Below are 24,912 nucleotides of genomic sequence, written 5' to 3'. Positions count from 1 at the left end.
CAAATCTTCTTACAGATTTCCTTGCCTGTGGCCATTTGGTACATGACGTATGACTTCACACTAAATGGCTTTTTCATGTTTAAAAAAGTTTATAGTGAAAGATAAACCATTAGATGCCTCCGATTGGGTTAGCAATAAGCCTAACAACCAGGTATGAAACTACCACTACTATGTAATGTTTTGCGAATAAACACATTTTGTATTATGGACAATACTCTTAACTGAGGTTTGTAATATTTTCCCTAGAAACTTATTGAAAAACCAATGCACTTTTTTTCCTTTTGATTAAGGAAAAGAGCAAAATCCTAAAATGGAGATAACCTCTCCAGCCATTTATTTCAAGAAAAAACAAACTGGCATTAACAAATTCCTAATTATCTATCCCCTCCTAGAAAGGTAGAGGAGGAAGGGTTAACTACAGATGCTGTAAATACACTTTATGTGAAAGTTCATTACTAGGTCAGAGGAAAGGCTATGCAATTAACTTTAGTTCAGCAAAGTGGGGGTGAATAAGGAGATAAATACACCCTGTCTTTTGTGGGGAAGGGGAATTATTCAAGACATCTACAAGAGAGTGGTATGTGACACAGAAGCCTACAATCAAGACAGATTTAAAAAGAAATCGTCACCCATAATTAGTATCCTCATAGCTATTAAAAAAATAGGTCATGATTTCATTCTTAGTGCCATTTTTCAACTACCCTTTTAAGGATTAAAACCACCTGACTTTATTCTGTGTAATGAAAACAAATGGCACAAAATAAATACAAGTTCATTCTCTGAACACTAATATAATGTCTTACACACATTCATTTACTCATTTTTAGTATCTGCTTTCCCACCACACACAAGCATTCAACAAACACAGACACACACCTTTTTCAGTCTTTATAATGGAGGGATGTTAAAAATCCCCTCTAGACTGTATTTGGTTTATGCTACAGTACTAATACTCTGAGTTGAAGGAAAATTCTTTATACCAAACAATAACACATTAATGTTATTTAAATGTGCTAAATTGATCACAGCTGAAGTTTGTTTAGAAGCTTACACAAAAATAATCAGAAAACAGATCAACTCTTAAGATTTTTGTTTTTTTAATAAGTGCTCTGTAAGGAATTGTGTGAGGACCTAAGGAGAAAGATTATGACAAGTAGAGTTAAATGTTACCAAACAGCACAAAGGATATCTGTCCCAAAGTCCTGCTTGTACCTAGGCAATTAAGTCCATTAACCCAATGCCCAAAAATACTGACAGTTAATATGATGGGGCACTAGGATTCCCAGAAGGTTAAGAGAAATTTCTAACTATATACCTCTAACCATATAATCAAGGAAATTTCAGTGGAAAAATCAAAATGAAATGTTGCATTGTTTCATTTAGAAATGAGACTCTCAAAAACCTTTGGACAAACAGAAGGGGTACATTCTCTTTTTGGCTTCTTTAAACATGGAGGCCTGAGGGATATGGAAGGGAAGTAGGAAAGCAACAACAGCTTTCTGGAGATAACTGTCTAAGTGTTGCTTCTAAATTTAAACCAGCCCCATTCGGACGGTGGCTGGTTTTTCTTTCTTTCTTTTTTAATATATATTCATTCAACCTCTGTATGTCACAGACCCAGAAAGTGTCTTATGAGTTGTGAGACGAAAGAGATTTAAAATTCCAGGCAAGCAAATTTGACATTTAAAAAAAGTAGTGGGGCTTGGGAGTAGGGTTGGAATCTGGCCCTAAGGCGACAAGTGGTTACACAAGGCAATTGAACACACAGCAGAACTTTAAAACCTATAAAACAAACTGGAGCCTTTTTTTTCCCTTTAATCAACCTTATATCTTTTTTTCAACTTTTTGAAAATTTTTATTTAAAAAAAGTAACACAAAAACACAGACTTCTTTCACTTCAGTATGTGGTATGTTGCATTTTCCAGTTTGTTCAATGCTTTAAAGCTCAAAGATGCCTCTACTTTTAATTGTACACGGGCCTGAAGCATCCTAGCTTTTGGCAAGCAGGCAGGAGACTCAACAAAAATCAAAATAGGAACAAGGCAGACTAAATGCAGGGCACATCTGTAAACATATTATACATTGGAAAATTACAATTATCAGTAAAAGTGATACAGTTTACAGGTGAAATGAAACTATCTGGAACTGGCCTACCACAAGTTTCTGAACCTGGACTGATACAATAAGTTATTTGTGTGTGTGTGTGTGTGTGTATATATATACACACACACATACATATATATATATATATATATATATATACACACATATATATGGTGTATAAAGTTTTGTTTACATCAAGTGGAATTGGCAATCCATGCTTATACTTTTAAAATCTAAGCAGGGCAGAAATCCAGACTATAAAGATAATTTTCTCTATTCTATGTTGAATCCAACAGCTTCTTTCACAAACTACTTGTTAAAAGCCTTAAATAGTCAACAAAACAAGAAAATTCATCCATACTACAGTCGCTCAAAACTGGGTATTTCTTAAGCAAAGGGGTTGAGCAAAAGTAGCTACTTTCTCCCCAAATACCCCAGGGGATCCAGTCTACTTTTATTAGAAGACTACTCTTCTCTATATAAATGCCCTGCTATTTTAACCTGTATTTGACATACATGGATATACTAATTTCTTCTCTCCGTGTGTGTGTGTGTGTGTGTGTGTGTGTGTGTGTGTATGTGATGCTACGTAAGGCCAGAGAACTTGTTTTTATGCCACTAACATCATCCAACCATAAATTGGACCCTTCAATTCTCCACACACACAAAAAGCTTATTTTAGCATGCTATATACAAGCTGCAGTGCAACAGGATGGCAATGTGATGATAAGACAGGGCTAATGCTCTTCTCTGCCCAAAAGGAAATTTCCAGAATTTCACATTATTTTCTTTAAAAAACCCATTTTGCTCTAGTAATAAAATATATTTATTAAGATATAATTAGAAGCTAATAAGCTCAGAAGTATAGTTTGCATGAAAACACACCCTCTATAGGCAGGGTTTATTACCTCCTCACTGGCTAAAAACATGAAAAGTTTTATAGTTTTCATGGACTTTTTTTCTTCCCCTTTTAGGCAATTCTGAAAAATTAAAAGAGAATTTACAGAAAGGTACAGAAGTTTCTCTTTAGATGTTTGATGAAAAACAAGGAAAACAGCACATTTAGTGTTAGTGACAGAGCAAGTCTGGAGCACCTACAGTTGAAAAGCAGAATATATTTTTGCTCCCACTTACACAATTACATTAAAATATGGGCATAGGAATATTTTTCCATATTAAATCTCTAAAGCCAATTATTTGTTCTGTAACTTTTAAAAAAATTACTCTCATGGATTCTTCACTTGTTAAGTCCAATATGTAACCAAACCCAAGTGAATTATGTACCACCAACTATTCCAGAATTGTAGAACTTCAATGCCCTCCCCTGTCCCCACCCCAGAAAAAAGAAAAAGAAAGAGAACATTTCCCCAATACCCCACAGAGGCTTCTTAACTCCTGGCAAGACATGCAAATCATATTCGCTAAAAAAATACACCCCTGCAAACTTCAAAGCATTTATCCAGCATTCTCGCAGGGCTCAAAGGATAACCAAAAGATCAAGGGAGGAATGGGGGAAAATGTTGAATCATTCTGGGTTCCCCGTGATTAGTGTATCACATTAGTCACAGAATAAGATACAGAGATCTTTTAAGTGGATTTGCCTTTCCAGTGGGTCATTTGTTGCCCAAGTTGATGACAGCAGAACTTTAGAACCACGCTTGTTAACAAGTCTATATTCATTAACCACTTGCATTCACACTTAAAAACAAAAATTAACAAAAGGAAAAAGAAAAAAAAACTATTCAGTACCGGAGATTAAATAACCATGTGTAGTCTCTTGAAATAAATTTGATTCCTTAAGAAGTCTAATTACTTTCAGTTGCCTTTTTTTAAATAACTATATATATATATGTATATATATATATATATATGTATATATATTATCCTGTGATTCTACTTATGGTTCCTCTGCTGCGTTGAAGAGATCTAGGAGCATAAAAGCCTTGTGTCCCCCATGAACGGTGGCTCTAATGCTGCAGAAAGGTTACAAATAGGCAGTCTGGTCCTTCATTGATCTGGACTATCCATGGCTTCATTGTAAGTGATTATCCTTTTGGGATCTGGAGGGAAGGTTAAAAAATAAATACATAAATAAAAATAAGATCTGGAATCCCCAAACGTCCACATTCTAATAATAAATTCCAAATAACCATCATCATTTAAAACTACCCACTTTTTAATGAAAATACAATTTAAAGACCATTTCCTCTCTGTATTAACACATGTGTGATCCACTTTTTCTCAACCCAACAGTCCAGCAACTCAATGGATTCCCAGCAACAGCCAATGAGGGCCTTAACTCCCACAGATTAGAGTGTTGAGTTCAGTTAACAAGGGTTTTTCTTTAAGAGTTTCTCCTGATTATGAAAGTAGTATACTTGAAAAAAGCAGACAAAGAAAAAAGCTTAAGTCATCATAATTCAATATTAAAATAAATACCTGGATTTATTTGTTCTTCTCAGCAAAATGAAGTCAAATTTTATTTTAACCAGTGTGGATTGCCTAGTAAGGAATTGTTCAAGTAACACCTAGCACCAAAAACTTCAGGTTAAGTCAATTTGGCCATACTACTAGTTTAGCCCTAATCATGACTTATTTCCTCCTTCTTCCTAATTTCCCATAGCACCACCAGCCTTTATTCTCAGAAATAGCAAAAGCCTGTGGTCCTCCTGCGTTCAAAGTATAAAAACAGAAAGTATCTGGACAAAGACTCCAGTGTTATTCTAAATTCCTACTATTTAGCTGTATGCTACCTTCTTCTCAAGAAGCAATGGTGGTTGTTTTTTTTTTGCATACTACTTCTACCTATCACAAGAACTTTTAAAAGCATACATGCTTTAATTAAAAAAAGGAAACCAAAAAAACTTGTCACCTAACAGAAAACTATAAAGGCCTGAAAATAATACTGAGGCACTCAAGCTCACCTAAGCCTAAGAATCAATCTAACTTAGTCCAGAGATATATAATATCCTTTCTAGCACTCCAAGGGCCATCCACTAGCAACCTGCCATGAAGATAATGCTCATTCTTAATAGTTAATAGCCATTTTACAGTAAAAACGGAGACCTACTTTTAAAGACACACAGAGCAACTCAAAATAATTTAAGAGCTTGCTAGTTATCTTCAGGTCACCACTGTGTTAGACAGAAAAAGACCTGGCCCTAGAACAAGAGTGTGTTGGAAGAAGGAGCAATGTTGGGAAATCAGGAAAACCTACATTCTAGTCCTGCCACTTTCTAGCTTATATAGTAACCTCTCTGGGCCTCAGTTTACTAACTGAAGAGAATTTGTAACATCCTTCAAGTTCTGAAATTTTACGAATTTCACATTCATCTAAAATCCACTCATATTAACTAGCAAAGTAGAGAGGGAGTGAAATACAATTCAGTTGCAGGGTTCTGAAAGCCCAAATCTATTAGTGTGATCACCTCTCCAAACAAAATCTCTCACTTCATTTCAGGTATTTCACAACTATTTTACCGTATTTAGAAAGAAGGCACACAATAATTAGGATAACCAATTTCAATTTTTTTTTTTTTTTGCTTTTTCATTAACATTGGATTTATTTATTTAGTAAAGTACACAATGTCATGTGATAATCAACGTAGTTATCTGAAAAACTATAAAGGTCTTTTTTTTGTTTGTTTGTTTTATTATTATTTATTTATTTATTTATTTATTTTTTATTTTATTTTATTTTTTTCATAAATTTATTTATTTATTAGTTTCAGGTGTACAAAACAAGGTAACCAATTTCAATTTTTTGAAAAATCTAAATAATCCAGATATGGATTATCCAGTCCCTCTGTCCTGCTGCTAGTCACGTCTTATTTATTAGGGATGGGAGGGTGTGTGTGTGTGTGAAGGAAGCTAATTTGCTATTCTTTAGATTTCTAACCATCTTTTCAGAGAATATACAGCCCAAATAAGGTTTCTAAAACAGGTAATTTTTTTTCAACTATGAATTTCACTTCCTAGGCTACCTCTGGTCACACAAATACAGATAAAGACTGGCCATACGTGGAAACACTTACTCATGTTGGTTTCCTGGCTTAAGAAAATATTTATGGTCTGCTTTACTTTCATCATCAAGAAAAATTTCATATTCTTCGTCTAGCAGATGAAGAATATTTTCATATTGTTTTCACTTACAGTGTTACCCCATCCTTAAGTAGTCCTGGTACAGTAGCTAGTGCCTTTTGATTGCAGTTATTAAATAACACAAAATACAAAATCTGTTTATTTCGTAGGCCACTACTCATATTTTGGCCACCCCAAAATAATGCATAGTAATTAGTACTAACATTTCAGGTAACCATTCTTACCTTGCTTCTGCAAATTCCAAACAGATTCCATTTCTGCAAAGAAAAAAAAAAGAATGACTTTATACACTAAGTTTTGTAGAGCAAATTTTAAAACTTTTCATTTTAAGTCTAAAAAACCCTTGTACTGGTTATTGCTGGGCTGAAGGCAGGGTTGAAAGCACAATTCTATGAAGCTCAGACAAAACAATTCTTATTTTCCTATAATTCAGATTGCCTTAAGTGTTCATGATGACAGAAAGTCAATTATCTGAAATCTAATTGCCAAGAGAACAATTTTGTCTACACAAACAGCACAGATATTAAGAAGCATGCTATTCATAAAATATTTCTCTATATCATCTCTAACAATAGCTCATTGTTATTTTAAAAAATCAAGTATATTTGGGGCAACCCACCACGCCTCCATAAGGTGCCTAAGTCTGCTGAATGAAGCATTCATCAAATGATTAAGCTTGATATTTAAAATGCCTTATTAAAATTTTACTTAACTCTTTACAACAAGCAAATGGTTCTGTTCTTCAAACCACATCTACTCTTATGCTTAACCATATCCATCAATAACATACAATTCCTCATTTGCTCCAATTACATCCAAATGTGATTATCCATAATGTGCTTACTCTGGTGTCTTACAATAAGGGAAATATGTACATGACCAAACAATAGTAACATACAGAAAGGAAGCAAGAAAAACTACCTGGAAGCACACTAGAAAGCTTCAGAGGGGATATTTGAAGTCTTGATGAATAAGACAGTAGATGACTATTATACCGCAAGAACCTAAGAATTGGACCACGAAAGGAAATATTCTATGAGGATATTAATATAAACAAAAACTACTTAGTAATAGGAACGAGCTAAAAATAACACTGAAAGTAAGTAAGTGCTCTTCCCGTGGCCATACAACTACCATTTTGAAAAGACAAAAAGCTGACGATTCTATATAACTGGATGCTGTGTAATTGTTTTCTGTATTTATCAGTAACCAATTATATTAAAAGAAAGCTGGAGCTCATTAAGATGGCATATATCTGGACATGGGTTGTAGTTTTAAGGTATAACATAATCCCTCCCCGAGGCTAAAAGAAAATAGGTGTATAGATCTAAGATTAAAATCACTCTCTCTGACCAAGTTCTCCCACCCCCATCAAAGTTACTTTCTAAAAAACTGCTAAGATTTTTTGAAAATTTGTAAGAACTGGATATTTGGAGCAATAGGTTAATTATTCAAAATGATCAAAGTAATTATCCAGATAAAATCCCATTAAAAGTATCACAGCAATTCTGATTAAACCAAGACTGGGAAATAATACACTGGTTGCTACTTGGTCCACCCAAGAGCTTAGTTGGATGTTATGGCCTTTAAACTGCTGGGCAGATGCCCACCACAGATTGCCAGGAAAATTCCCCTCTCCTATGGGGTCTGAGAAGGAGAGAGAATTGTAACCAATTTAATCTGGAAAAAAAGAAGACACACCAGAAAGGGAATTCTAATGAAGGCACTCATATTTAATCACTCCAAAATAATTTCTAATTCCATTAGTTTCAGACAGTTAGGAATAGTTGATCATTAGAGCTGTTATCCTACAAATTTCTGTATCTCAGAATGTCTTATTTTAAGAAATTCAAAGATAAGCATTTCCTTGGTTGACGTGACTGTAAAAAAATCAATCCAACACAACCAACATTTTTTCTTTTACTGAAAGTACAGAAATGTCACATTTTGCAACAAACACTGGAGTTCTGTACACACAGATTGCTTGATGCTCATCATTGTAAGTTTACTTAATGCAAAGATAAATCTATACTTAGTTGAATGTTGAGAAAAAAAGTAACAATCAAACTTTTCATTTTAGCCTGCCTATGCTATAACATTTCCTTTCCTCTTCCTCACAGCAAACCCCAACTAATCCCTGGGCTTTTTGCTGGGGTGGAGGTGGGGGGAACTATACTCAAGAGTCCCAAAAGCAACCAAACTACTTTAGGAATAAAGACAAAAGTATCTACAGTTGATCCTTGGAACAACGTGGGGGTTAGGGGAACCAGTCCCCTGTGAAGTCAAAAGTCTGAGTATAACTTTCGATTCCTCCAAAATCTAAGTTGCTCCTCAGTATCTGCAGGGGATCGGTTCTAGGACACCCTGCAGATGCCAAATTCTATGGATGCTCAAGTCCCTTATATAAAATGGCTCATATCAATGTACACAGTCAGCCCTCCACATCCATAGACTCCCAACTGTGGATGAAAAACAGTACAGTATTTATTGAAAAAAATCCACATAAATGGACCCGTGTAGTTCAAATTCATGTTATTCAAGGGTCAACTGAATTTGCAAACACCCATTTTCTTTAATGGATTGTAGACATTTCTTTAGCTCAAACTAGAACATTTCACCTTTAGGTTTTACTCTACTATTATAGATTTTAAATGATTTCTGGTAAGAAAGTTTTATTATCTTCAAATATGGGCTCTGAATTAGTAAATCTGATCATGACTTTTGAGGGAAAAGAGAAGTATGACCAAGCTAAAAAATTAGCCATTGGCCAGCCTAGTTTCTACCTAAGAAATAAATCGGCATTATCTGCGTAGTACAACGGGAATGCAATTTTCATTCCTGTTACTTAATAGTAATTACTTTTATAACTAGTAGCTAAATAATTTCCTTGATTAGAATTCAAGTTTCCATGAAACAAAGTTAAAATCAGAAGGAAAATTAATCAACTATTGTTTGCATGATTATATGCCATGTTTAAACAACCCTACTGAGACTAACAGAACCTAGGCTAGAGAACACTTAGGAAAAACATTTTTCCCTCTTTTAGGCTACAAAGTTTCAATTCAGATACTAAACATGAAATGAGTTACTTTGTATAATTTTAACTATCACAAGAGAAGCTGAACAGATGAAGAATATAAAGGCTACAGAAGGAACATTTAACTATACAAAATCATAACATAGTAATTAATTTTTCCTTTTACTACCTCCCTCTTCTACACACACAGTCTTTAACCTCCCAGTTCTTTTTAAAGACAGATCACAGCATCCAATTATGCAAATAATTACTGAGAAACGGCCACAGGGCTAAACCCGCTAATATAAATAAAAGTTTCTTTTCTTAAGCTATACTAAAGTACACAATTTGGTTAAAATTCTGTAATTTAGACCACCATCCAAATCTGAAATTTTACTGTATCAAAATTTTCAAATATTTAGTTATGCCTCTAACCCACTTAAATGAAGTTGAATATTCAATTTTTAAAAGAAGATTACTTTTTTACATAGCTCCCTATCATAATGCTTCTTGTAGTAAATGTCCAATTACCTGCAAATTCTTAATTCCCAGTGGATTAAAAAGTATTATCTAGGGGCTAGGGAGGAAGCAAAAACAGAAAGACTCTGCCTCTGTGAGCTTATTAGAGTAAGGCAGCTTTTCTAAAGAGAGAATAGCACAAAGGCATCTATGAAGAAGTTTATTATTTAATCATATAGGCAAAGGGAAACCACTGAAGAAATCTAAGGTTATTGTACTAATTATTAGTAATGAGTCCTTGAGGCAACTGAAGAAAATGGATACAATGACAATACAAAAAGCCCAGTAAACGTTACTGCAAAAGTAGTTAGGACAGTTGTACTAGATGGAAAATAAAAAAATGGAGATGTTGGAGACAGGGCATATATAACCTAATGATAAGGGTTATATGTTAATTCCCACCGAGAAAGGAAGGCAGGAAAGAGCAGGTTTTGGAAAACAATTCAGTTTTATATATGTATAACTGGAGTGGTGATACTGAAAATATGTGGTCTGAACTCAGTAACAGCAGATGAAGAAGTGGTAAATTTACTAGGGATAGAATTAGATGAGATAACCCAGAGGATAGAATATCATAAAAAGGGGGCTGAAGGAACATGAACATTTGAGGGAAAGAGAACGATACCAGAAAGATTATTATGCTGAAAATGTAGAAAGTAGGAGAATGGGTAAAATTAAAGAAATGCAAACTAGAGAATTTAGACAGGGAGTGTTACCCAAAGTTAAGACACTTGTAACTTTTTAGTCACTTATCCCTTTTTCTCTAGCCCAGTACCATTGCCCTGGTCTACCGAGTGGTATCTTATGAACATTTCTGTAGCTGTCTTTTAACTGGCCTCTTCTTCCATCAGTCGAGCCTCACTTTTGACACAGCGGTTGGTCTATCAATAAACTAGATGACCAAATTAAAGTTTAACCTTGTACCTTTTACCTTCCTTGAAACAAATTGAATTGGCAATCTTCAAACATTATTTCCTCTACCTAAAATATTCTGACTCTCCTTATACAATAAATAAGCCACTAATATATTTCTTTCCATCTAGATTTCCCTATTAGAGTTGTTTAATGACACGAACCCTCTTTTCATCTACTCATCACCAATGCTTCGCACAATGCTTGGTGAAATAAATAAATATTAAAGCCAAGTAGAGGCTTATTTTTTTTTTGCCTTTACAACTGAATAGAACATTAAAAAAAAAATCATTAAACATTTAAAAAACACATAATGGCTCTCTCCACTCCCCCCACAAAAAGAAACACAACAAATGCAAGGATAAACAAGCTGACTCCCACAATTGAGAACCTCAGATCAATTTTCCACTCATCATGTCTTCCAACCCTTTATTAAGCCATTTTACATCAAATTTTGTAAAACTCGGCAGGGGAGGTGGCACAAATTTAAATTGTTTTTTCCTCCTCCTAATCCAGATTTGCCGATCTTTTGATGATCACTAGCTTCACCGTGTTTTGCTATTCTGATTTCCTCTTTTTCAACCAGTTCATTGTACCTGCAAAGTTGTCAGTCAGAAATTTCTCCCCACCCTTTTCTTTTACATTTGACTATACCCATAGAGAAATGCAACATGTTTTTAGCAAATTTCATTAAGGTAGTTAGAAATGACAGCCTTTTCAGTAAATGCTTAACAAACTCTTCAGTTTATCAATTTCAATCCTATATTCCCAATTTGGAGCTACACAAAAGCAGACTAAACAGAAATGTCTGGACCACCTCTTAATACACACAATAGAAACTCAGAGCCCAAGGGTTTGTGCTTTTTTTGCTCATTTCTACTGCTATAATTCTACTGTTCTAATCCTGTTTACTTTTAATAAATAGACAATTTCTGTTTTATAGTATGGGTGGTTACTTCCCTCACCGTCAGGACTTACGCTAATGAAATCTGAGGATTAAATTTTAGCTTCCATAAATTCCTTACAAGCTACCTTTTAGACTAATACTGAAGTAAATTCATTATTATTGCACTCCTAAAGGAGACTTAATGAGAAATCAAGCACCCAGTATAGATGTTAAAATGGCAAGTCACTGGGGAAAAAAGGATCTTCTGTCATAAGAATTACTTGTTAGATACATTCCTATAATCTCAGAGGAAAAAAAAAAAAGGATCTTTCCCAAATCTAGTAAATTGAACTAGGGCTGAAACCAAACTCAAATCTGCAGGCACTTATTAATAAGATTATTAGAAAGACAGCGGTGAAGAAATCATGGAGCTAGTGTAATAAAATGAAGGTGAAAATACTTATTAAGCATTGTTAAAAAGGAGAAAATTTAATATTCAGATTCTTCTGTGAACTCTTGTCTCTTCATATCCTGAAATATTTATCAGTTTTTTGTGCCCTTACCCAACCTAAAAAAATAAATACATTCACATGACTGCAAATACAAAGGGGAAAATCTTGGTTATTTCTCTCCCTGAACTATTCCAAGAGTCTAAATCAGGGGTGTCAAAACTGCGGCCCACGGGCCAACTGCGGCCCGCAATCCTTTGTTAATTGGCCTGCAGCAAATTCCAAAAACATATTTAGTTTACTTAAATAAACCAGGTGAGGCAATACGCACTTCACCTCGAGTGAGTGGCCTGGCTGTTTGTGTATTTTATCGCATATGGCCCTTGGTAACAAACGGTGAAAAAAGTTTTGACACTCCTGGTCTAAATGATCTTCTATTTCTAGTCATCAGAAAAATGGCTTCCAATCTACCTACCAATTGGTAACACAGATCTACAAGCCAGTTGCTTAATACCAACTCATTTTTAAAGCACTTGACTACAATCTGATAGGACAAAACAAAGGCTGATACTTATTTTATAAAATCAGGAAAGCCAGGCTTAAAAATGATAAATGATTTCCCCAAGTACACAAGAATTGGGAAGAGCAGCATTAAAACCCCTATCTTCTGTTAGTTTAAATTACTTCCATTCCACCAGCCTAGCTCCCTGATATTCAATGACTCCCTCTGCCTCCAGACTGAAATTAAAAACCTCCAAGATCTGGCAGCAACTTATCTTCCTTCTCTTTTACATCCCCCTCAGCCCATCCAAAGAGGATCTCGTCCAATGTTCACATTTACTCATGATTCTCCAACTTTTCTATTCTTTATCTTCCTCTTTTCTGCATTTCTGTAAGTAAAAAATGTCCCCTATCCATCAACACCCAGTTTCAAGGCTGACTTTTCCCATGAAAACATACTGTGCACTTACTCCCTTTTTTACTCCATTAAATTCTTTCTCCACTGAAACCTTCTAGTTATTTGTATCCTTCCTTATGACATTTAAAATTTTACCATATAAACTTGTATATTGTTTTCTCCTCTACTTGATACAGTTCTTTAAAGGAAAAGGCTCACCCTGTCAAAGTAAGTCTTCCCTAACTAAAGTACTTTGCCTATGGTAGGTACATCATAAGGGAAAGGAAAACACACACACATTATAGCACAACTCCTTAGTAGTACAGAAAATTGTGGCAAAGGGAAAAGAAGATTAAACTGAGGAAAGTTCTCTAGACCTAGAGTTCTCAGTCCTAGATGAAAATTAGGACCATTTAGTGAGTTATTATTTTTAAATTCCAGGGCCCAACCCTGACCTAGTGAATCAAATCACTTATGCCAATAACCTGCCTACTGAGGAGGCAATAGAGAAACAAATGTTTAAAATTTCATGCAATAGCCTAGAGTTGCCTCAGGGATATTTTATGCTAAACAGCTTTCATGTTCACTCACCCCAACCATCAAGGATTAAATCTTATTTTATTCATCCCCCTTGAGTCACTATTTGCCGGGTAAAATTTACCATATCAAATTACCTTTAATGAATATTCCAAAATGTCAGCATTTTGAATGCTTGATATCCTTCAGTGCAATGTTAGCCAGGCAAGATAAATCAACCTGGTTTAAATTAACACTGACCAAACACACAACTCACACCAATTTACCTTATTTCAACAGACTTGGCTTCAAGTGACTTAAAACATTTCAAAACCAAAGATTCACCTCAGAAAGTTAGAATCTAATGCTATAAGCATGTAACAAATCAAAGAGTTCCACTAAACTAAGAATTCTGAGTAACTACTTTAAATGAGGCAACAGTTTTTATGTCCTGGGTATGTGCATTAAAAGTTATCGCTCTAACATACTCAAAGTATCATCTAGTCAAATGTTACGCCTGAATTTGCTTTTAAAAACTCCTACCAAAAAAAGTGTGAAGGCGGGGGGCCGGCCCAGTGGCTCAGGCGGTTAGAGCTCCATGCTCCTAACTGGGGCTGCCGGTTCGATTCCCACATGGACCAATGGGCTCTCAACCACAAGGTCGCCAGTTCAACTCCTCCAGTCCCGCAAGGGATGGTGGGCAGCGCCCCCTGCAACTAAGATTGAACAGGGCACCTTGAGCTGAGCTGCCGCTGAGCTCCCAGATGGCTGTTGGTTGCGGGTTCGACTCCCGCAAGGGATGGTGGGCTGCGCCCCCTGCAACTAGCAATGGCAGCTGGACCTGGAGCTGAGCTGTGCCCTCCACAACTAAGACTGAAAGGACAACAACTTGAAGCTGAACGGCACCCTCCACAACTAAGATTGAAAGGACAACAACCTGACTTGGGGGGAAAAAAAAAGTGTGAAAGTGGATAAGTGAAACAAGAATGACAATGCTTTTTAATGTCCAAGCTAGATGCTGGATACATTGTGGTTCATTGTACTATGTAAAATGGATTTTATGTATACTTAAATTACTTCATAATCAATTTAAAAAGATTATCACTTTTATTAAAGTTTTGCCTCTTAAGTGTCACTTTAGATAAATAAGATCTACCTCTCACCTCAAATAGTGGTACTGCTATTTAATGTTACTACATGCCCCTAGATAACAAAGATTAGCAGTCTTATTTCTTAAGTTAGTAGCATAATATATATCAAAAACTAAAAGAAAAATTCCAAGAAGCAGAATTCCCACTGAACCCTTTTTACACCTCGATGTACCTTCATTTCATACCCTCAATTATTAAAAATCTGCAGTACTTCCCTTCCAAGGCTGCAATTGTTTAATATAAAAGATGCACCATTCCTACTGAACATAAAGCACCCTCTTACCTATTTCCAAATAAAGTTGTTGAAGGGCTTATTTGTGAAGTTAAGAGGTATGCATAGAATTTCTAAGCCTAACTTCAAATCACTTAGTAAGAGATTACTTTTGAACATTTAAAGACTGCATTAAAGGTCCAAGAAAATAATACAGATGCTCTTTTAAAGAACCTTCCAAATATGCCCAAGTGATTATTACTTCTTTCAGAGTTTCAGAAAACTTTTGTTAAAAAACAAAATAACAACAAAAAAACGCAGGCCTTCACTTATGAAAAAGATCTGCAGATCTTCAAAAAGGTTGTGATTCAAAACAAATTCAAAGACAAATTAGTGACCTAATGAACCAATCTACACTTGGCAGGAATTCAAAGAACCTGCCACTCTGGGACCTAATTGAACTGATTTAATTATGTTATTGGGGGAAGGGGAGTGGTGTGAACAATCTATACCAATTTAATCTCAATAACATCCAACTACAAAACTTAAACTGACACACTTTAGTAAAGCAAATTTTTCAGTAACACCAGCAAAACTAAATAAAACTGCACCCATGTAGTTTATTTTATCTAAATAAATACCACTGATGTCATATTTAGCCTATCCATAGGGAGAATGCATACGGAATACTTAGAAGTTAATACTCCCATTTTAAAAGGCCTGCAGTTCTCCATAATAAAAATTACACACCAAACCACCAACCAACCACCTAATGGAACAAGCTGTCCCAGCATCTTTTGCAAGATGTGGGAGAACCTAATAACCAAATATCTTCTCAATCTCACACAATTACCACCAGTACAAAATACTTTGGTAAAGATTTTACAATTAATGGTCTCTAAAAGGCAGATAGCACAGAAAATAACACCAAAAACACCCAACAGAATTTACCAGAAACAACCCGGCAGAATTTAACTCATAATTAACCATGTGTCTTAAACTAAGCATCTTTCCCCCCCTAACTTTCCTAAAAACATCCAGCTAGCTCCTGGTTAACTCATATTTACTTCCAAAGAACAGTGCTGGAATAGTGAAGACAGGTGAATTTTGTCTGCCAAGATTTCTACTCCTAAACTCCCAAAAGGCAATTCTACTTACTCTCATGTTTTAAAGGAAGAAAAATAGAAAAAGGACATCTATTTATTTCACTGCCTTAGTTTGCAGATAAGGTATGCAGAATAGGTAATTTGCTTGAAAGTCACATAAACAATTTTGTTACTGATATCTGAGGTAGTTTCTTCAAGACAGTAATTACCTCAAACCCACTGTATGATTGATTATATGTTGCCCCTACCCTGCAGCTGCAAGTGACTGCCTAAATCAGCCACTGTTAAAACGGGAATGTGCATGAAACTAATATAATATTGTATGTTAATAGCAATTGGAAAATAATTTTCTAAAAATTGAAAACTTTTAAAAAGGGAATGTGCAGTACATACTAGGTGTGTGCGTGGGGGTATGCAGGAGGGGGTTGGGGGGGATGAAGGTGAAGACTGAAAACCACTGTTCTCAAAAGCATGGAGGTTGTAAACATTACTCATTAAACCTCATTATTAGCTTTATGGATTTAAATCAGTTTATGCCACACAGGAAATTTTTCTTTAGGAAACAAACCATATTTTAAGAAAGTTATTAGCATGGAACTCGAAACATATCTGGCTTCTTTTTAACATGGGCTTTGGGGCTATGAGAAGTACAGCCTCCCAAGAGCTTGGTCCCTACAATGCTAATTGTGCTTGCCATTGCAGTTTGTCTAAACTATTTTCTAGTTACCATTCGGCACCCATTATTCCTTCTTATAAAAGAAAAAAAAAATAGTTCGACACTCCATCTTTTTGGACTCCTCAAAAACACTGCTCCTACGCATTTTAAGCAAATTAAAACCATTAAGTGAGCTCACTAAAAAAAAGCATGATATAAAAAGCGAAAGAGCGGGAACATCTGTTCAAAGAAAAATTTTGAAAAGAACTTTTAAGAGTGTTCAAGAGAAAATATAACATCATCCCCTTAGGCACCCTTTCACCCCCACCCCCTTTATTCTTGGAACCAGGCAGGGGGTCAATTATACTTGTCTGTATAAAAAGAAATGTTTAAATTGGAAAAGTGAACATTCCTTCTAAACTTGAACCATACTATTTGCAAAGACCCTGATTAGTTTATCAGCTGCTTATTCACATTATTCTCAACTAAGCTCTGAAATTCTTAAAAGTCTCATAGTAATTTCCAAAATTCACCATTAACACAACAGTTAATAAATGTATAAAAATAAGAATGTTTGAAAGGAACCTTCATACACTGTTGGTGGGAATGTAGACTGGTGCAGCTGCTATGCAAGGCAGTGTGGAGGTTCCTCAAAAAATTAAGAATAGAATTACCACATGACCCAGCAATCCCTCTCCTGGGTATCTACCAAAAATTCTGAAAATGTTTATCCATAAAGATATATGTGCTCCGAAGTTCACTGCAACTTTATTCATGTTGGCCAAGACATGGAAAGAACCAAAGTGTCCTTTGATAGATGATTAGATAAAGAAGATGTGGTATATATACACAATGGAATACTATTCTACCATAAGAAAAGAGAAAATAATGTCATTTGCGACAACATGAATGGACCTTGAGATTATTATGCTACGCAAAATAAGTCAGACAGAAAAAGTAGAGAACCATATAATTTCACTGATATGTGGGATATAGAACTGAAAACAACAAACGAACAAGACAAACAAATGAAGAAACAAAAACTCATAGACAAAGACAATAGTGTAGTGGTTACAAGAGAGTAAGGGGGGAGGGGTGGTAGATGAGAGTAAAATTGATCAAATATATGGTGATGGAAGGAGAACTGACTCTGGGTGGTGAACACACAATGTTATATATAGATGATGTAATACAGAATTGTACACCTGAAACCTATGTAACTTTACTAACAATTGTCATCCCAATAAACTTTAATTTTAAAAAAGAAAAAAAAAAAAAAAAAAAAAAAAAAAAAAAAAAATAAGAATGTTTGCATAGGAAACAAATGAGTTACCTTTAGTGTGATATACAATAGCAGCCCTCAGGTCAAAAGAACCCCAGCTATCATTCCTTTCTAGGCCTCTCTGGTATCTCTGTTCTTTGGCGGAGCCTAACAAAGTGTTCGTAGGAGATGCCAGAGGATTTTGATTTTCTATCTCGTAGTCCTTTGAGAGAAACACTAAAGCACCTTGACTACTGGTGTCTGCTTTTTGCAGGTCACCTATATGACCAGGTTCCAAAGATAAGGCTCCACTCTCATTAGTCGTCCCAGATTTTAGAATGCTACCCAGAACTTGAGGACTAGTCCGTTTTTCCAGCTCATAAGCCTTGGGAAACACAGGATGCTCAGTTCCTGAGGGGATTATTTCAGCACCCTGTGAAACCAAAGTGGCAGGATATTCCCCTTGAAATGTCACCTCCATCACTTTATGATCTGATGACTTCCCAATAACAGTCTCAGGGCCAGCACTGGGCTCATTTATAAATGATAAACCCCACTGATTCTGGAAGATATCCCCCAGGTTTTGCTGATCTGTCTGAGAGGGTAGATCCACTTGTGCTGTGCTCAACAGCACAGTTTGCATATTTGATGGGTAGATAAAAAGGCTAGACTTAATTTGTTCAACAGCTGCTGAAGTCAGACTCATGTCCTGCAGGACTGAATCAGTCCCAGAAGAGACGGGAGTTAGTGTATTAGCAGCAGTGCTTAGCAGTGGCTGACCCCCTGGAGAATATACACTCGCATCAGTCCCTGCTAAAACAGGCCCATTAGAAAAGTTGGCTGAAGTAACAGATTTCAGCGCTGACATAGGGACCTGTGATAACCGACTTGAAGACTGGGTCTGAGTTTCCCCAGTAGACGATGAAGATGATGAAGATGAAGACGGTGACACAGAAGAGTTCTGTACACTTTTGTTGAGGTTTTCCTTAACTTTGCTTGCATAACTTATTTTAGGAACTATTTTAGCACTGCTATTGTCCACTGGAAAAACTGGGGGTGGTTTAAATAGGGTCCACGAATCCTCTTTGGAGGCAACAGCAGAAGCATGCTTTCCTTTGGGCCGATCATCAAACTTTTTGCTGCTCACACCAGGTTTAATATCAGAGCTTTTCCGCAGCATGTCACCCACAGCAGGTTTTCCTCGACTTGTTCCTCCAGGCCCAGTTTCATACTTCCAAATGGGCTTTGAACCATCCACTCGATTTCCCTTTTGTTCATTGTAGTCAGGCTTGAAAGTTTCAAGTCCCTGTTTTAAGGTTGGGACACTGGTCTCTTGCATTATTTTGTCCTGCACTAAGTTAAGGTTTTCACATCCCTTGGCACTATTGCGCCTAGCTTTCCTTTTTTTAGGAGTGGTATATCCGCTCTCAGATCCACTTCCATCATTATCTGCTCCTTTGCCCATATAACCATTAGTAATATAGCCAGAATTATTTGTTACACCATTTGGAATTGCTACAGCATCACTCTTATCTACAGACTGGTTCTCTCCAGATTTATTTTCATAAGCCTTTCCATTCTTTTTGTCCATACTGTTTTTCTGAATGAAATTCCTAGTTTTAATTCCTGCTTTCCCAAAGGTGCTGGTCTTTACAGTCTGCTTCAGATTAGTGTCTACAACTTGTTGGTTGCCATTGAGGACCCTGGAAATAGGGTTGGTAGCTTCATCAGAACTGAGGTTCTTTAAAGGTACTTCTCTTTCTCCAGCATTACCATTTAGTTCACCATAGCCTAGGGAGGAAAAAAAAGTCTTTTAAAAAAATTACAATATGAAAATTATAGTACCTAATATTTAAGGAATATTTACTGTGTGCTAGACACTATGCTATGAGCTTTAGCTTTGTATGTTATTATTTCACAGTTCATCAGAAGACTTTTTGTCAACCCCATTTTACAGATTAGGAAGTCCACTACGCAAGCGACAGAACTAAGCAGGCATTCAAATCAAAATCCAAGATCAGAAAGAACATGACCTCTTAAGGAGCATGCCTCTCATCTAACATAATCAACCTTCCCATCATTCTCAAAAGGCTGTTATAAAATTTCCTTTACAATAAAGAGCAGAGCTACCCTCTGGGCAAAATCAAGTTATATTGATAAAATCTCAGTATTACAGGGAAATTAAAGACTCCACTTCTATGAAACTATAAATAGCTTGTGATGACCATAGCAGTTCTATTGCATTCTATCAAACAAAAATCTAACACCTGTGAACTTTTTCTAAATTAGTTAAATTCATTTTGACATTTCCCAGACATTAGATCATATTGTTAGCGGTATAAAACCAAAACACCTATGTCCCAATGTCTCTAACTCATGAGATATATTTTCTTCATTTTACATTTAGGTAAACAGACTCTCAGAGAAATTAAGTAACTTGCCCAAGTCACGAAGTTGAAGAACTGGAAATCTGAACTCCAATCTGCCTGGAACATGGGTTCCTATCACTACATCATCCTGCCAACCTAATGATGCAGTAAGAAAACATTTACTAACAAAACTACAATGAAATGTAACTAATTTTAAGAACTGTTATAGTATTCAAGTTTAAGACTTTCAACTGCCATAAACAATTTATTACTATAGGTGATTTCAGTTGAGTTAACAACCTTTCCCATTTCCTTACTAGTAAAACAGTGATACTTGTTATCTTCTTTTTTATTAAATGTTTCCAAAATATCTCGAAGCACAATAGGTCTCTCTCTCTCTCTCAAGGAAGCTTTTTAGGGGCAAGGGGGGCATTCCATAGGAATACCAAGTAATTTGCCTTTGTCACTTTCATTCATTCTCTGGGGTCTTTAGCCTGTGAAGGTTGAAAGGTACATGAGCTTGTATATTCTTGTTTTGAAACTTTGTTTTAATTTCCAACATGGTAAATATCAATAGATATAACCCACATTAAAAGCTCTTTGCATATTTTAAGAGTATAAAGAATACTAAGAATTTTAATCACCCCAATAAACTTTCATTTAAAAAAGAATTTTTAAAAAGTTTGAACCACTGTTTTTAAAAACTTGGTGTGGAACAGAACATAGTCTGGGAAGATTCCCAACAAGACTTCCTGTAATTTTAAGTCACTCATTCTACATCAGAGAAAAGGTGGGACATTAAAAATGAGCAAATAAAGGCATTGTCTTCTACTGTACTGCCTTTCAGTAAATAATCCAAGGAAACATACTTAGGGCATAAGCAATCAGTCCTAAAATACAGTGTCACAAAACTTGTACCATGAGATAATATATTTTGTAAAAGTTTTTAACTTCTATAGAGTTACATTTCATTTTTTGGCTGCTGAAAAGGCTATATGACAGCCAATCAAGTCAAACTTTTGGTGGGAAAATTCTAACTATGAAACAGTAAAGATCACTGCTTAGGATGGTTTCTACAATGTTTTTCTTTTTTCTTTAGAAAAGCAGAAAGTTCTAATATAGAGGCTGTCAACAATTTTAAAAGATATTTACCCATGTACAACTCTAAATCCAAGAGAAGAACTACATATACCATTTAACATTGCTAACAGGCCAAACAAAGGTTTATACCCTTGGGACCATTTGTCAACTTTCCAGATCTCAAAGGTAAGCAGTCTTAAACACCAAAAAAATCCAATGTCTAAACTAAGCTGGACCAAAACCAAGACTTTTAAGTGAGCTAGAATAATTTTTCCTAAGATTACTAATATTTAGTGGCTCTGATATTAGAAATCACCAATTTAAAAACAGCTCAAAAGCCACTATATTTCCACTCCCAAGTTTTAATCACAAAATTTCTCTGTATAAAATTCTTTCCCATGGTAACCTTGTTGGTATGCAAAGTCTGCCAGAGAGACATTTTCTTTTTAAAACTCAGGTATTTTAAGAAAAATGTAAATTCTATAAAATTGAGAGAAATCAAAGGACTCCTAGTGCTTTTATTATTTAGGGCTGCCATGCTAAAGCATCTAATCCTACTTCAAACGGACCCAACAAAACTTGAGTCCTGTTAAATCTAGCTTTTGGATTAGAAACTGAAATTACCGAGCACATTTGACCCTCTCTTGCGCCCTCTACTGGATAAAGAAAATCTTCCTCTTTTATAGGTTTGTGGGTAATGGGTCAAAAAAGCCCACCTGAACATATTGGAAGATATATTTCAAAAAACCGGACCAAATGCTTAGTAAATTAGCATTATGCATGCTGAAGCAACAGTAATGTGATTGGGCCGCACATGAAAAACTGCTCATCCCAAATTGTTTATGTTTCTCAAAATTGCTAAACCCAGTCTGAAGGATGCCACCTTGAATGGTTCAGGATCTGCTTCTATGTGTAGAGGAGTCCTGCCGGGATGCATTAATACCTGGCCAACAAAACACAACTTTCCAACCTGATCAGTAATACTGCCTTATATTCCAAGCAACCATAAGGGAACATTTTCTCACCTTTAAATTGAAAAAAAATATTATGTTAAAAAGATCCAGTGTTGTAGTTTTTAAACTGTTCCAAATCCTCAGGGTTAAACACTCAACACATCTACATATTCATTTCTACTGCACACCATCAGTCCCTACCACCTTCAAAAACGGAAGGCCTGACATTCCAATTTCAGTCTTCAAATCACATTAAGTCTGCAACAGAAAAGCAGTGTTTCTCCCGCTCTCAGTACCAGCTTGTTATGCTAGGTTTAAGATTCATTTTCTTACCATTCCCTTCATTTCTCTCATTTTAAAACATTCGCATGGCTATAAACTTTTTAAGTTCATTTCTCCTCAAATATTTTTCTAAAACGACTTTTACCCTCAATTTAACATTTGTTAAAAAAAAACAAGAGTTTGGGGATCGGTACCGGTTTGAAAAGGGTTTAAACACCGTGCCTTTCAAAATGGAAACAAACCTCCCTCATCCGAGGCAAGATGGTAGTGAACCAACCTCACGGATGAGCCATCTCGGTTCACCCTTAAGGACAAGAAATAGGGGTCAAAACAACTCGCCCCGTACCCCATCCAATCCTTTTTGGAATCGCTCGCCTCAAAAATACTACCCATGCCCTGAAGGTAAATGTTGGAGGTGGGGGGGGAGTGGGGGGAGCGAGAACAAGCTTTTCTTGTAAAAACGAACTGCTGGAAGGAAAGGGCCCAAGTGAAAGCCTGAGAGCCGGAGTCGTGAGCGAACCTGGCAGAAGATGAGGTTCCTGTGGCAGAGAAACTCGTGACCCGGGAGCCGGGTTCCCGCTGCGGACCCCACCCGGCCTTCAGCACCGCCTCTACCCAAAATGTGCCCCCCCACCCCGAGCCCTCCCGCCCCCGAGGGGCGCCGAGGACGCTGCCCGCGACCCGCGGCCTCCTTCTCCCTCCGCTCTGCCTGGAGACCCGCGCCCCGACCGCCCGCGCCTCCCGCCTCACCCGGGAGCGGGAAACGCGACGGCCGGCGCGCGGGGCCCCGCGCAGGCCGCTCCCCTCGTGGCCGCTTCCCTCCCCCACCTCAACCGCCCCCGCCCCTCACCCCAGGGACCCGCCCGGGGCCGCGCGGCAGCCACCGGGTTACACAACCCAGCCGGCGACTGGGGGAGGGGGGCCACGGGCCAGCAGCGCCCCCGCAGCGCAGGGGGGCAAGGCGACTGCCGGGGGGGATCCTGAGCACTCGGCTCCGCCGCGCCGGGTGCCCCTCGACACCCTTCCCCCTCCGCCGCTCAGTGCGCCGGAGTCGGTGACAGGAATCGGCTTCCAACATGGCGGACAGGAAGCGGCCCCGCGAGGAGGAGAGAACATTCCAGCCGCGCCGGCTCTGGGGGGAGCGGGCCCGGAGAGCCGGCCTCGGGAGGAGCCGCGGGGTCCGGTGCTCCAAAGGGGCGTCTAGGGATGGAAATGACCCGGGAGACTAGGGGTCCCTACCGCCCCCCCAGATGGGAACCCCAAGGCCACAGGTGGGCTTGAGGTGGCGGTGAGAGGACACTTCTCAACTCTGCCCACCTATCCTCTCCTCGCCGCCTGCAAAAGGGTCTCGCGACACCACCAGAGTCGGGATTCTCTAGGCCTTCCTGAGTTACACCCCGAAGGACTGGGGGGGCTAGGTTCACCCCAACTAAGGGCCCCCAAATTAAGATCCCTCCAGGGCCGCAAGAAGGTAAACGGGAAAAGAAGAACAACGTTCGACTTCGAAGGCCGACCCTCCGGGTCTTCCTCCAGCCCGGGCGGGGGCCGGGAAGGTCACACTGGCCTGGTTGGGCCTCTCCCATGCCGAGGGGAAGGAGGGCGCTGCAAACCCCGCGGCCCAGCCCGAGATTTGGGAGAATGAAAGGGTCGCAGTACACACTGACACAGAACACTCAAGCACCCCGACCCGGTCCGCGCTTTCCGGATCCAGCCCCACCCCCATCGCCCCTACCCCCCACCCTCACTCCCCTTCCCCCACTCGTCCTCCCTCCCAGACCTGTTTTCTTCTTCGGCGTTTCCTGGTGCTGCTGGAGGGCGTGTTTCTGCTCATGTTTCAGCGGCTTTGACTGGGCCTTGGGGCTGCCATCGGCTCCATGCTGTAGGTATTGGTGAGGCTGCTGGTGATGGTGGTGGTGATGGTGGTTGTGGCTGTGGTTGTAGAAATAGTAATGGTGGTGGTGGTGCGACTGCTGCTGCTGCTGCTGCTGGGGGTGATGGTGTGGATGGTGGTGGTTGTGATGGTGCTGAGGCTGTAGCTGGCCGGGCTTCTCCTCCATTGAAAGCGGCTGGGACTCCCTGGCTGAGGCTGCGGGCTGCTGCACCGTCAGGATCTGAGACTGCTTCTTCGGGCTCACTCAGTATATCTGAGCGCGTCTCGCCTGCGCACTGGTTAACCGAGCGAGTCTGCGAGATTGGCAGGCGTGCTCCAGCAATCGAGAAGCACGCTGCGCCGCAGGCCCCGCCCTTAGCCCAAATCCTCTCTCCTCCCCCTTCGCCACAGCCTCCTGGCCAACGCCACTTACCCTGTGCAACCTCACAGGGCTGGGCCTTCAACGTCAGCACTATGGCTCTCTCTTCTGTCGCTTTCTCTCCTTCACCATGCAGTCTGCGAACAGCACTTTCTACACTCCTCTCCAACAAACAAGCTCATGTCGAATGTCGGC

General features: G+C 38.2%; 1 protein-coding gene across 2 annotated transcripts; it reads right to left on the bottom strand.

Annotated features, from left to right (window-relative positions):
• Window positions 1-1,080: 1,080 nt before the first annotated feature.
• NUFIP2 (nuclear FMR1 interacting protein 2) lies at window positions 1,081-24,595 on the bottom strand. Of its 2 annotated transcripts, XR_013992048.1 has the most exons (5): window positions 24,246-24,595; window positions 17,857-19,575; window positions 7,126-7,208; window positions 6,429-6,461; window positions 1,081-4,163 (listed from the first exon to the last, which is right to left on the bottom strand). XR_013992048.1 is itself a non-coding variant. In XM_081029812.1 (4 exons), the coding sequence occupies exons 1-4, from the start codon at window positions 24,523-24,525 to the stop codon at window positions 4,111-4,113; spliced, it is 2,085 nt and encodes a 694-aa protein (XP_080885938.1). In that variant the 5' UTR covers window positions 24,526-24,595; the 3' UTR covers window positions 1,081-4,110. The 2 variants fall into 2 exon arrangements, 1 of the variants encoding a protein (XP_080885938.1); XM_081029812.1 differs by lacking the exon at window positions 7,126-7,208.
• Window positions 24,596-24,912: the final 317 nt, after the last annotated feature.

This window comes from Rhinolophus hipposideros (assembly GCF_964194185.1).
Source record: "Rhinolophus hipposideros genome assembly, chromosome: 20".
In the NCBI taxonomy this organism is placed as follows: domain Eukaryota; kingdom Metazoa; phylum Chordata; class Mammalia; order Chiroptera; family Rhinolophidae; genus Rhinolophus; species Rhinolophus hipposideros.
This window is presented reverse-complemented; position numbering and strand designations above follow the sequence as displayed.

Coding starts and splice junctions, on each gene's coding strand:
- NUFIP2 (XM_081029812.1), bottom strand. CDS start 24,525: ATGGAGGAGAAGCCCGGCCAGCTACAGCCTCAGCACCATCACAACCAC. Junction 19,576..24,245: donor AACGCCGAAGAAGAAAACAG/GTCTGGGAGGGA, acceptor TTTCCTCCCTAG/GCTATGGTGAACTAAATGGT. Junction 6,462..17,856: donor TATTGTATATCACACTAAAG/GTAACTCATTTG, acceptor TTTTCTTTGCAG/AAATGGAATCTGTTTGGAAT.